At 40.0% G+C, this 14,627-nt stretch overlaps 1 protein-coding gene across 1 annotated transcript in view; it reads right to left on the bottom strand.

The window, feature by feature from the left end:
- The window catches only part of TRAPPC10 (trafficking protein particle complex subunit 10), a 44,745-nt gene that overhangs the window by 7,543 nt on the left and 22,575 nt on the right, over nt 1-14,627 (bottom strand). Inside the window, exons 9-16 of the mRNA XM_081858570.1 lie at nt 13,972-14,086; nt 13,057-13,133; nt 12,269-12,360; nt 10,112-10,252; nt 8,448-8,560; nt 6,530-7,044; nt 2,633-2,774; nt 771-929 (exon numbers count right to left, since the gene is read on the bottom strand). Coding sequence (XP_081714696.1) covers nt 771-929; nt 2,633-2,774; nt 6,530-7,044; nt 8,448-8,560; nt 10,112-10,252; nt 12,269-12,360; nt 13,057-13,133; nt 13,972-14,086 — 1,354 coding nt within the window. The remainder of the gene's footprint in view (nt 1-770; nt 930-2,632; nt 2,775-6,529; nt 7,045-8,447; nt 8,561-10,111; nt 10,253-12,268; nt 12,361-13,056; nt 13,134-13,971; nt 14,087-14,627) is intronic.

Below are 14,627 nucleotides of genomic sequence, written 5' to 3'. Positions count from 1 at the left end.
CAGTTTGTGTAGTGGCTTTTCTTAAGCAGTTCTCTATAGCAGCATCTGCAACTTGGTGCTCTTCAGATGTTTTGGACTACAAGTCCTATAATATCTAGCCATTAGGCCATGCTGGCTGAGGATGATGGGAACTGCAGTTCAGGAACATTCAGAAGACCAAAGGTTTCCCAGTCCTGCACCACAAGAACTCCACTTGTGCAGAGTTGGATATATGCCAGAATATTGGAAGTACTTTACCTATATGGAAGCTCTCATAACAAATTCCCTTTCTTAAACACTGATGTTTACGCCATGGAAGAGAAAGCTGCTAATAAAGAAGTGCTTAGAATGGTTTTGATGCACACTTCTGAATCATGGCTATGATTGTGAACAAAAAATTAGTTAGCAGGGAGGGTGCTGAGATAGAGAAAGTTAATTTATATGGTAACCCTTGGGATAACAACCCTGCTCAGAATTGATAAAAGATTAAACTGCTTCCAAATATATTTTCCTTGCCATATGTTTTCAGACTGTTGTGCAGAGAATCAGACAACTAATACATCAGAAGCAGCTACTCTACATACTACATTGAACCAGGTTTCTTGAGGTTGTGATCAACAAAAGCTTAAACCTATTATAGTAAAACAGATTTAAGAAGTAAATATAAAATTGGAGGCTAAGTTCGTACACCTACAATTACCACGCAGCTCCTATGACATTTCTATATCCTGGCTGCAGGAAGCCCTCTTTCATCAAAATACTAATATTAGTATAATACCGAAACTACATACCCTTTGTGTTTGAGTAAATCACAGCTTTACTCTCTGGGTGGTACAAAATTGGCATGGCATCAGCATTACTTAGCTGGAGTGCATCTCCATTCTTTATGGTATAATGGCCAGTAGTCACTGTAAATTTTACCTTCTGAGGAATCCCAGCCAAAAGGCTGTCTGGAAAAAAAATGAAGTAGCGGTGAAGAGAAACAATTAATTCTGCTGTCTCAGAACAACCACAATGGCTACATATGGATGATTAAATCTTGGTTTATACACCCCAAGATTGCTCCTGCTTTGCCCTTCCCTTTGTGCAAACAAAGGAAACGTGTGCTAGCCATTATGTCCAAACTGAGAATCTGTGGTTGATAGCTAGCCAGAAAACCAAAATATGAAACCATGGTTGAAACTTGGCTTCCAGATCTTGGCTTGGATCCATGTGTCCTGTTTACATGCATAGACAGAGAAAATCTGAAGTTATAATAAAAGAAAAATAATAATGTCCTTGCAACAAGGCCTGGGAGCCACCTTCTCTCTCTAACATTCTACAGCTGCTTGGAGCAGCTAGTAACTAAACCACAGCATGTTCAGTTGTCTTGTTGGACCCATGCATATGTTGGTTAGTAAATTGTGGACCAACCCACAAATCGGTATGCTGAACCATGTATGGCTCTGAGGGGCAGGGGAAAGGGTAGCTTCACTCACAGAGGAAACAGGAATCCTCCAGCATCCCTCTTTTTTGCATATTAATGATCAAAATAATTACCGTATTTTTCGCCCTATAGGACGCACTTTTCCCCCTCCAAAAATGAAGGGGAAATGTGTGTGCGTCCTATGGGACGAATGCAGGCTTTCGCTGCAGCCTGGAGAGCGAGAGGGGTCGGTGCGGACCGACCCCTCTCGCTCTCCAGGATTCAGGAGAGCCCCACCGCCAGCCCCACAAGCTCGGGGGACAGCGGGGAGGCGCAGCGCACCATCCCGCTGTCTCCCGACGTGGTTTGGAGGCTGGCGGAGGGCTTCCCCCTCCCCAGCCCCGCGCCTGGGGAGAAAATAATTTTTCCCCCTTTATCCCCCCCCCCCCAAATCTAGGTGCGTCCTGTGGGCCGGTGCGTCCTATAGGGCGAAAAATACAGTATGTGAAATGCAAACTTCACTTCCTCTAAGTAGGGAAAACCATACACAGAATTTTCAAGTTGGTGGATTCAGCTGTGGAACAAGTTCCACAGCAAGAGCCTTCACAGCTAAGGCTATATTTCAGCATCTTCCTTGATTGAGAAGCTCTTCTAAGTAAATGAGAAGTTCAATAGTTTCCTGCATTGGAAACAGCCAAAGCAAACTGCCCAAAACTGAGGAAAGCCAGGCAAGACAAGGCATGTGTCCCACAATTTTTCACAACCTAGAATGTACTCAGATATTGCAACAGATATTGTAGGAAGTTACTTGGCAAGAACAGTGGCTCCAGCAGCAAAATCAGTTAAAAGTTTCCCTTGGCCTCATTGAGTTAAACTATGTAATGTACATTTATTTCCAAAGCACCAGGTTCACGAATGTCTAATTACTCAAGATTTATCTAGCTGTTCTGCAAGGTTACGAGAAAACCATTTCCAATGGCAGCTAGCTGACAAACTTTATCAAAAAGCTATCTAGGACTGCCCTTCAATAAAACTATCAAGACAATGCAAAAACACATTACACTGAAATTAGTGTATTTCAAAATGTTAAGCATTTGTATATTTGACTCTTGTTGCAAGCTAGTTACTGAGAATTTAGTCCTCCAAACTAGTTCATAAGTTGCAGAACATATTTCAAATTGGAAAGTAGCTAATTTAGACACGTAGCAAGAGAAATTAACATGCATAGTTTCAAACAAATTTACCTACCAGTACATGGCTCCACTTTTAGCTGTGGCTCCTGAGAGTAAACATCATACTGCACTATTGGGTAAATATGAGGAAGGGCAAACTGCATTTTGCCCACTGAAATGCATAACTGCCTGAGTGTGTATGTTCCAGGATCCTTGCCCTAGAAGAAAATAAAAAACAATATTCTTTAGGGATCCCAGTTTTACCAGGTGATCTGACAGAACATTTCATATTTCTGTAAATCACCTGGAGATATATGTAGAAGCCAGAATAACAACAACAACAACAACAACAACAACAATAATAATTTGTATACAGGAAAAAATATCATTAACATCTTTTCAACCCCAGGTAAAGACTTTACTTTTGCTATTATGCTCTGCTGGGCCAAAAACAGGTCTGCTTTGAGTTAGTTATGACACATGGATTTTCCTGGGCATATGTGTGTTGCTTTTCAAACTGTATTGAAATTCTCATTGGTTACTATTATCTCTGTACTTAATTCTTTTATTTATTTATTTATTTAAATGTGGGCTTTTAATACTGTGAGTACCTTGAGTCCCCTGGAGACTATTTTCACTAGGAAATACTGAATAAATGGTAATTACTATATTCTTACTATAAACATATACTCATGCAAAACAGGCTACATTTCAATAATAAAAGTTTAGGGCTGCATAGTTGCATGAGCATGTGGCTGTTCGTATATCCAGATTTTGTATGTATAGAACAGCAAGTGTCCGAATAGCTTGAGGTGTGTTGAGGTGTCTCCCTACAGGGGAGACATTAATTTAATAACAACACACCACATGACTGCACCACACATGGACTCTTGCGTAATAAACACACAGTCTTAAAATAGGCTGAAAATTAAATTGGGGTATGTGAGAAAGAAACCATGTAACTTCAAGGTTATTCAACTGTAGTTTTATTTTTCAACTGGCACCCATTTATACAAAACGGGAGAGGGTTGATTATTTAATAACTTCAAAAATATTGAAGCATGGTTTATTTAAGGATACAGGTAAGCAGTCTGCTTTGTGGCACAAATTCATATATGTATTTTTTTTTTTTTACATCAAAGGTGACATAACTTCTAAAGCAACAATTCTTCTCAGCTATGCTGTTAAGCGATGTTTGCTTGTGGTATTTTCAGAACATCAGCCAATATTTGTGTTTACGGTTGCTGTAGAGCACTCTGCAGAAATACCACTTAAAATGTGTTCATGAACTTTGTGGTAATATATTAATACAGAACTCATTTATTTGCAATTCCTGTCTGCAGCCAGAAGGTGGCTAGCCTGTAATTGAATGGTACTGTTGTTCAAATTACTGAAAGGTGTACCACTTGACCTACTACTGCCAAAGGCTATATACATTTTGTCCCTTGGCCAAAAACTTTGGCTTGCTAGCACTGGCCTCTGATATGCGCAGTACTTTTAGTCAATCTCGCTTGCAGAGAAGTTCTGAAACAGAAGAAGGGAACAACAAAGACCTGCACTTTGCGCTCCACAACGCTTGAAGAAAGGTTTCTGATACATCATGGCCATTGCTTGAGGATAGCGGAGCAGAGATTTCAGCTAATTGCACTCTTTCAAAATAAAGTTGCATGAACTCACAATAAAGCTAAAGAAGCACAATGCTTAAGCATTTCAAACCAGTCTAGTCTATTATGGGAGGCATCTACCCACTTTTAATCCAACTCCAGTTGCTTTGCCATTGTTGCCTACTCTGCTTTGAGCATGAATGGCAGTGGCTTCAGGGCAACCAAGTATACTCTACTACACTGGCTGGGGAAAGCACATGTAGGCCATACATAGCCTAGTCCTATTTTAGACAAATTGGCTAATATATAGCAAGTGACTGACAAAAAGTGAGCAATCCACTACTCTTTCCTACTAAAAAAAGCATGTACCTATGAAATTCAAGACACTGCAGTAATGAAACATTTGAACAGGCCCCTGATATTATTAATTTATTAAAATATTTGCATGCCACTATGTCAGTTAAAAATATGTATCAAAGCGGTTTACAGCACTGAAACAAAACTGTGTAATAAAAACCACACAAAACAGTTAAAAACAGACATCAATTAACCATTGTGGAAGGATGTATTCATAACCGCCTGCATAGTCCTGGTGGGACACAACAATTTTCAGCAGGTCTTTCAAGATGGCACAGAAGGTGCCTGCTGAAACCTGAGGCTTTTCTCCTGGGCATGGTTGGCCAATTGGTGCCAAAGAAAGATAGGACCTTTTTTATGTACGCTACCACAGCAGCAAGAATTCTTCTGGCAAAGTATTGGAAGATGCAAGAACTACCTACTCTGGAAGAATGGCAAACAAAGGTCATGGACTTTATGGGACTGGCAGAGATGACCGGCAGAATCCGCGACCAGGGGAAAGAGACAGTGGAAGAGGATTGGAAGAAATTCAAAATATATCTTAAAAATTGTTGTAAAATTGAGGAATGTTAAGATGTCAAGGGGTAAGAAGTAGAGAATTACAGCTGTAACTAACAAGCTTATGGAAACGTAATGAAAGGGAACTAATAGACAAACTGACTAAAGGGTTGCTAAATAATTTCAAAATAAGGATGCAGCGAAAGGGAGGTATGGGGAAGTCGGAGGAAAGAAGGTGTATGAAAATAAGATTATGAAATTATACATGTTTAAATGTTTTGTATGTTTTTGTCTTGTGTTTTGTTTGTTTTTATTATGTGTTTGAAAAATGAATAAAAATTATTTTTAAAAAAAAAAACAGAAGGTGCCTGCTGAATCTCTATCGGCAGAATATTCCACAGGACTGAGCTCATGACACTAAAGACTTGAATTCTTGTTGCAGTCTAATAAGCCTCACCAACTTGAGGAATGGCCAACATTCCTACAGATGATCTCAGTGATGGAGCTGGGATATAAAGGTTCAGGTCATCCCTGGACCTAACTTGTTCAGGGCTTTGTAAATTATGATGCCAACTTTGAACCAGGCTCAGTAGCAGATGGGCAACCAGTGCAATGGTTTTAACAACCATGTAACATGTTCTCGACCAGAAGCTCCCATCAGAAGTTGGGCTACTGCATTCTGCACCAACTGGAATTTCTGAACCAGACCCAAGGCCAGTCACCACATGGTGTGCATTACAGTTATCCAGCCTTGAGGTCAGCAATGCATGGACTACAGTGGTCAGGCTATCTCTGTACAGTACAGTGGTACCTCGGGTTACATACGCTTCAGATTACATACGCTTCAGGTTACAGACTCCACTAACCCAGAAATATTACCTCAGGTTAAGAACTTTGCTTCAGGATGAGAACAGAAATCGCGTGGTGGCGGGGCAGCAGCAGGAGGCCCCATTAGCTAAAGTGGTGCTTCAGGTTAAGAACAGTTTCAGGTTAAGAACAGATCTCCAGAACGAATTAAGTTCTTAACCCGAGGTACCACTGTATTGACCGTAGCTGGCAAACCGGACAAAGCTGAAGTGCAGGTTTTTTTGTGCTATTAAAAGTTTTAAAGGTACAAACTATTGTATGATCAAGAGACCACTTATCACTTTAAACATCTTGCAAATTAATTCTCAGCAAGCGTGACTAAAACAATTTTCTGCACACTGTTTTGACAATGAGCACGGTAGATTGAATGTTAATTCCAGCTAAGCAGCTCAAAGTTTTTAAACTTTAGAGAAGGGACAAGAACTAAAAATAATGTGTTAAAAGATATTTGGCTAAGAGTAATCCTGATTTTCTACAGATATATGTCACAGAACCAGCCAGACATCCTGGCACAGCTAAAAGCCTTTCTTCTAAGTAAGTCAAGGCCAGCCAGGCTTGAGAGGGGCTAAAAGCAAGAAGTAGCAGAGTTGCAAATTTCAGGCAAGGGAGCAATACCAGGTTACCGCTTGCCTTCCGTAAGAACATACCTGGGTTCTGAAAGTTATGTTATTGACCCCTGGTTCCAGTATTAAGTTGCTACATTTTAAAACGTGGGCACCATCCTCCAGAGTTAGCCCCGTGGGTATTTCCAGAGAAGAGCTGCTCTCCTGCCTTCGCAACAGCATGTGCACATTTTTGCAGATGATGCCTGTTGTGTTCAAGGAATTATCCGAGGGGCTCCTTTCATACATCTCATACAACTCCAACATCGGCAAGCTACTTCTTGATAGAGAGAGACCTACAACCTCATTTGGAAAGCTGATAATACCATTGGAAGTCTTGTGTTTTGTGAGCCACTCAGCTGTCTTCCGGTAGCTATTTTTCTCAATGCTGAAATGGATATTAATAGCAATCTGATCCACTTTCACCGCGATGGGCATCTGATTTGCCAATGTCAGTTCAATAGACAGTGTTCCACCCACATGGACCACCGCATTAGGAGGGTCAAAATGCAGATTCTTCAGCTGTGCAAAGGAATGCATGGACAGTATAACTTTCTGATCTGCAAACAAACATAAAATAAGATACATGTGAAACTCTATTGACCATATGAGTGTAATCAAAGCAAAGTTACCATCCAGCTAATACCTAGTAATTCTAAGGAAGAGCATAAACTCTTGGTTTGTGAATCTCAGCACAACTTTAGGGGCACAGATTCATAAGCCTCAATGTGTCTCCAGACTCAGAGTGGAAACATTTCTGGAGGTTCTGCAATCATGGAATAATACCATTGCAGACTTGGAAGGGAATCCCAAGAGTCACCTAGTCTAACACCCTGCAATGCAGGGATAATACAAGTCTTTGGGCTCTTTGAATTCCAGCTGTAGTATATATAGTGTGTTGTAACACACTAAGTTATACTCGGAATAAATACACTGAAGTTAATAGACCTAAGTTGGCCATGTCCATGAATTTCAATGGGTTTCTGACCATCACTAATGCTGGATACAGCCCATCACTTTTGCTTAATCGTGTCAAAAAGACCAAATTCCTCAACTTAACACATTTGGACAATATATTCTGCATAATTATGCTATCTATATGCTTTGCATAATTTATTCTAATTGGCCTAATCCTGGGGAGAGACAAATAACCATGTATAGTACTATGTAAACCCCATCTCCGAACTACTAGAAATCTAATTCAGCCACTCTCTCAGCTTCATTTTTAACACACTTTCAAATACATCTTCCCTACCATATGGGCTAGAAACTTGAGCAATAAAAATGAAAGCTGAGATTTTCAGGAAACTAAACTCTGCAACCTAATTCTGCAAATGTTATGAGCTCTGTATAATCACACAATACCTAAAGTCACAGCATCCTTTTAGTAAATTTCTGAAGCTGTTAATTGAACAAAATAGTAGGCAGAAGAGGGCGGCATGTAATAAAATGAAGGAACTAAAAAATGGAACCACCTATAGAAAGTTATTCCTTCAAAAAGGAGCAAGTTGAAATCTTACAAGATGATGAAACTAATCTTGCTTTAAAAGCCATTCAAAACCAAAAGCCACTGGCTCAGGAGTGGTGAATCTTTCTCAGACTGAGGGCCACATTCCCTTCAGGGCAATACTCTGGGTAGTGCCCATGGTGGGTAAAGACAGAGGCAAAAGAGCACAGAGCAACGAATATGATTTGTACAATAGGCTAGTTTTATACTTTCACTCACCATGCTAGCCTCCGGCAAGGCAAAGCAAGGGGCACTATCAGAGTTCGAATACATATTCCAGCCAGGGAAAAACAAAACCTCAAGGAGGATCTGGTTAGGTTAGGTCTGGTGATCTGGTGATCTGGGCAGAGTCCTGACAGCCAGATAAAGAGGCCTAAGGTTCCCCACTCTGCCCTAACTTCTTAAGAAAAATAGCCTAGTTGAAGTTTCACAATAAGTCTCTCTTGAAAGTCTTACCTTCACCTTCTGAGGGCTGTTTGGCAAAATTTAGTATTTCTTGGCAATAGTGTTTGCGCTCTTCTTCCGTTAAGTGATTATCAGCAGCTAAAAGACTGCTTGTTTGAAGATAGCTGGCACGAAGTTAAGGAAGTGTGGAGAAAGGAGTATACATACACACACACAAATAATATGCCACCTTGGTGCAACGACAAATACTTCATTCGTGTTAAAGTTATTTTTTAAAAAAATCAGATAATCTCCGCACCTAATTCTACATTCAAAAACAAAGCTGCTTAGTAATTATTTAATAGTAGTAATTATATCAATGATGACATCACATCCCCTCTGCCAACTGGAACTCAGGAGTGTTTATTTAAAACTGGGACGCTCATAAGGATTCCTCAAACTGTGAGGAAACTGAAGAGTCAGACATTTCATAGGGGAATTGTTTCAGCCCTGACCAGTTTGGCTGCCCTTTCCTGAACTCTACAATATCCTTCTTGACTTGAGGCGAAGCAACCAGAATTATTCCTAACATGGAATTTGTCTTTTTAGCCGCTGGTACACACTGGGTCAACACTTTCACCAAGCTACCAACCACGATCCCAAGTTCTCTTCCCTGGAGAGTCATTGCCAGTTCAGATCCTATTAGCATATATGTGACATTGTTGTTGTTGTTGTTGTTTAGTCGTTTAGTCGTGTCCGACTCTTCGTGACCCCATGGACCAGAGCACGCCAGGCACTTCTGTTTTCCACTGCCTCCCGCAGTTTGGTCAGACTCATGTTTGTAGCTTCAAGAACAGTGTCCAACCATCTTGTCCTCTGTCGTCCCCTTCTCCTTGTGCCCTCCATCTTTCCCAACATCAGGGTCTTTTCCAGGGAGTCTTCTCTTCTCATGAGGTAGCCAAAGTATTGGAGCCTCAGCTTCACGATCTGTCCTTCCAGTGAGCACTCAGGGCTGATTTCCTTAAGAATGGATACGTTTGATCTTCTTGCAGTCCATGGGACTCTCAAGAGTCTCCTCCAGCACCATAATTCAAAAGCATCAATTCTTCGGCAATCAGCCTTCTTGATGGTCCAGCTCTCACTTCCATACATCACTACTGGGAAAACCATGGCTTTTACTATATGGACCTTTGTTGGCAAGGTGATGTCTCTGCTTTTTAAGATGTTGTCTAGGTTTGCCATCGCCTTTCTCCCACGGAGCAGGCGTCTTTTAATTTCGTGACTGCTGATATGTGACATTAGCGGTGTAATTTGACATAGCGCTAAGTGGGTTGTGTGCAAGCAGAACAAAATCTGCTCACGCAGTAGGACTTCCTCCCCTCTAAACCTTATGGAAGTTCACCTAACTCTCCAGAGCAGATTTAGGGAGTGGAGGGAGAGAAGACCAGCTGAGTCAGTGGACCACTTCCAAGGTAGTCTGCTACCAAGTAGTATATAAGTATTAAGAAATACATAATAAATAAAAGCGATGCCAGGGCCTTTATGGCGGTTATGTGCAAAGCCCGGCAGCTCCAACAGCTAACCTCTGAAGAAAAATGCAAGATTGATCTTGAAGAGTTTCCAGGGTTATTGGTGCAATCCTTGGGTGACAATACTGTGCACCCTCTGCTATACAACCCACCCTCCCCAACGAAGCACATATGTACCTAAGACATACCCTTTGTTTTGAAGGATACTTTTCCACTTGTCCGAGGTGTTTCTGGCATTCTGCTAGCTGCTTCCGTGTATGCGTAATAAGCAGTGCCCATCCCTCTGCAAGGTAGGTTTTCAATGCTCCTTGAAGGTAGACTTCAGCCTTTTGAGGACTCTTCTTTTTCCTTGGGAAAAGAGTCACAGACAGGGAGTGGGAAAGCAGTTTACAATTTTTTAAAAATGGAAACCTTTCCACCACTACAAACATGATTAGGTAACTATAGAGCAGGTGCCTTCACTGTACTCTTTTCAGCACCTGCTGAAAACATTCTTGCTTAGACAAGCCTACTCAGATGCTTAGAAAGCCAAGGTGATTTTAATCAATTTTAGTATTTAAACTTTTATATGTTTTAAAGTATGGCTGTGATTTTTTTCTCGATTTTATTGTTTTATCTTTTTGCAAACAGCATTGATTTTTATTACAATCTAGCAGCATGTAAATTTTATGCTGTAATAATGACAAATATATAGTAATAAAATAACTAATACCCTATTCAATATGCTTAACATTCATTGTACATGGAATGGATTGTTAGAATACCTTGAAAGCTTTTCAGGTCCTAGAGTTCTTGATAATATTAAGCTGTGTGCATATCTTGATAAAACTACAGAGCATTTACCCCTTCCTTGTCTTAGATTCCATATCACTGTACACACACATAAAGGAATGGTGATTAGGGATCTAATTATTAGGATAGCTAATACAATTTTGAGCACATATTTTTGCTGTTGCAGCATAGAGAAGCTAACTGGTTAACCTAGCCATTTATTTATTTTTTGTTTCCAATTATTTTTCAGAACATGTGCCTAAAACATCTCTTAATTTCTAAGTGCATTATTTATTATTTATTTTATTAAATATGTTTTCAGCCTGCTCTTTATCCGAAGATCTCAGAGTGATTTATATCTCCATTAAAACCACAGTCAATAAAGCAAGCAGATAAAAGTCCATAAAATCAACATCAAACCCCAGAGATGGTTCTCATTGTAGAGAATGACTAAAATCACTGAAAGGCTCAGGCAAACAGGAAATGTTTTCACTTGGCACAAAAATGTTAACAAGGTCAGTGCCAATCACACTTTGAGGGAGAAGGCATTCCACCATCTGGGAACCACCAATGATGAGGCCGAATCACTTATCACCACATAATGCATCTCTCCTAATAGTGAGACTCTGAGATGGGCCTCCCCTTCAGATCAAAGAGCCTGGGCAAGCTGGTAACAGCATAAGCAATCCTTCACAAACTTGGATCCCAAGTCATTTATGACTTTAAATTCAGCCTGGAAAAATATAGCCAGACACTGAAGATCTTCTTGGGTTGGTTTTAATGCGATTCCCCATGGCTCCCCCAGACAATACTCTGGCAGCTGCCTTCTGGCACTAATTGGAGTTTCTGGATCATTTGCATAGGCAGCCCCATGTAAACTGTATTACAGTAGTTCAGATAGTAGGTTAGCTGAGCATGAGTCACTGCAGTTGAGTTACCTCTATGTGGAAACAGATGTAGCTGACAAAATAGATGGAGTGGGAAAGAGTACTTCAAAACGCAGAATCCATCTCTGTTTCTGTGACAGTGTTGAATCAAAGAACACTTCCAACTATATACCTGCTACTTCAAAGGGAATGCAACCCTATCCAAATCAGGGAACCTATCTAGTTCCCAGGCCAAATATCTGCCTGCCCACACAGCTTCTGTCTTCTAGATGCAGTCTTATTATAGTGGCCCTCATCCAGCCTGCTGCTGCTGCTGTTTATTGCCCACCCTTCCCCCTACAGCCTCCAGACACCTTCCAGTCTCACCTTATTCCAGCAAGAAGTACTGCTGGATTTGTCAACAGCCTACACTGCTGACACCTTGCTTCCCTGATGTCCTCACCCAGCAGCTTCATATAGATACTGAAGAGCATGAGGGCGAAATGGAACCCTACAGGACCCCACAGCAGGCATGCCAAGTGGGACCTGTACATAGGAGTGGAATAACTAACAACGTATCAGAGACAATCCAGGAGGACACCATGGTTAACGGTATGAAAAGCCGAGATATCAAGGAGAATCAACAAGGATGCACTGCCACAGTCCCTCTCCCTTTCAGATTAAAAGTTTTGTTCCTTAAAAGGCAGCCATTTAAAGTTTTCCTTACATATAAAATTCTGCCAGATCCTTTCCAACAAGCTTTGCTGAGCGAGATCTTCCAATGTTTTTGTACATTTCAATGGTGGCATGGGAAAGATCCTACATAAGATAAAAGAAAAGACAAGGGGCTTTAGGACAAGCTATCTTACAACAGTTCTTTCTTCCAAAACTTTATGTTTAATATATTCAGAAGCATATATCCAATGGATTGAGCACAAAGATCTTTTCCAAAGTTCCTTTGGGTTTTTTGTTTTTGTTTTTGCACTGTTGTAAGTTGTTGATTACTTATTGAAAGTTTAGAGGAAATATTTTAAAAAGCTAATTACACATACAAGAATTCCACCATTGTATTTAGATACTGACTTTATAATCACTCAGCATCAAAATATGCAGGGCAAGAGACTATGTAAAAAGCTATATAAACAAACATTTAACCAGCCTCCATATATTCAAATATGTTATGCTCGTTATCTTCATCAGCTATGTATTTTTGAAAGTCTATCCGTTTGTTCTCTATAGGTTTGGACACCTATTGAGATATCACTATTAAACTCGCCACACGGGTTCCCAAGGTGGGATAGTAGTTTTTGCCAACTTTTGGGTGCTGGCTGCCATTTTGAATCAAAACTTTGAAGATCCCTCCCGACACTGATGGTGAGCCTATACTATTTCTTAAACTAGTATAGTATTCTGCTGCAAATATTGACTGAAGACTACACTCAATATATTATACACTCTATAATATTTTGTTCTCTTATTTAAAGTCTACATGCAGAATATATATAGCATACTTACTAAGTAGTGATTTTCAAAAGCTTCTACAGATGATAAGGCCTCTTTCAGTTTCTTATAAGGAGATTGTGCTGTATTGGCTTCAAAAATAAAATAGGACAGATGTAAGACTTCCATTTTCAAAAGGCAACTAAAATTAATGCAGGAAGACACCACACTGCACTTTATCCTGTGCTATATTTAAAAGAACCAAGATATTAACATTAGGCAAGTCTGGGGTTTTCTATCTATGATTCAGACTCAAATGTGGGCTTTGATTTGCTCTTATTTTAGCACATCTAGCTGATATATCAAATATTCTGTAAGTGCAAAAAAATTAGTTCTGTTGGTTAGATCATGGTGCTGATAACACCAAGATTGCAGGTTTGATCCCTATATGGGATAGCTGTCTATTTCTGCATTGCAGGGGGTTGGACTAGATGATCCTCGGGGTCCCTTCCAACTCTACAATTGTATTATTATTTATGTTAACAGGAACACAGTTCTACTCTTTATTTTCAAAGAAAATGGTGATCTTTTAAATTTTCACTGTACAGCAAGACTAAAAGTGTCATTTAAAAAACAAGCAGCGGCTACACACAGTTATCTGAAGGGATAGTACATCAAACACATAACGAGAAACTCTAATTACCAGCATCATTATGCTATTTGACTACAGAGTTACAAACTTCCTGTCCACCACTCCAGTAAGTATAGCATAAAAGAATTTCTGTGGTATTCAAAAATGGTCCAGCTACATGCATTGTGGAGAATATTAATCCCTTTTCAGTATGAACATTTCAGTAGCCAACTGTCTCTGAAGATGGATAACTTTGGCAAATACTGAAGCAAACAATAGTTGTCCATCAAAAGCATGACTGACATCAAGAGAACTTATTGGGCCTTCACATAGTTTCATAAAACATTTTCTGTAAATACCTGTTTCAGGGCGTTCAGCTCCAAGTCCCGCTAGAAGATCAACTGTTCGATTAAGATCTTCTGAGTTGGGCCCATTTTCTGACACAAGACCACATAGGTAACCCAGGGACTTCAACTGCAGAAATATAAAGTTCTGACACTGTACTTCATGACAAGAGAAATGTGAAAACACTGGCTACATTTTTAACTCCCAAGTCACACAAAGAGTCTTGCAACACCTTACAAATTTATTTTGACAATCATAACGCCTCAAGAGCTGCTAAGTTTCTGTCTTTCCAGCGAATAACATCTATATTTCCAGAAAATAAATGTGAGCAACTGGTAAGAGTGGGATACCAGATGAAAGAAACCGTCTTAAACCTGACAGATTCATTTCAAACAATGTTATAAGTCACATGTATGCATCACCGCCCCAACACATCCAAAATCTTACAGGGCACCTGCAACAGAACTACCATACTGAGTTAGTCTGTTAGTTCTGCATTCTTTCCGAAACAGTAACCAACCAAATGCTTCACAGTATTTGCCTAATCTGCATAATCATGTAAAAACCCATTCCCCTGTTTCAACCAGTCATATCCCAACATGGAGTTTGTCACATGAAGGATCCAACTGCATCATGTATCTTATAGGTCCTACACACATTGGACTGCAGA

Source organism: Podarcis erhardii, assembly GCF_964252035.2.
Source record: "Podarcis erhardii genome assembly, chromosome: 4".
NCBI lineage: Eukaryota > Metazoa > Chordata > Lepidosauria > Squamata > Lacertidae > Podarcis > Podarcis erhardii.
The sequence above is the reverse complement of the archived record's forward strand: the minus strand, read 5'-3'. Positions and strand labels throughout refer to the sequence as shown.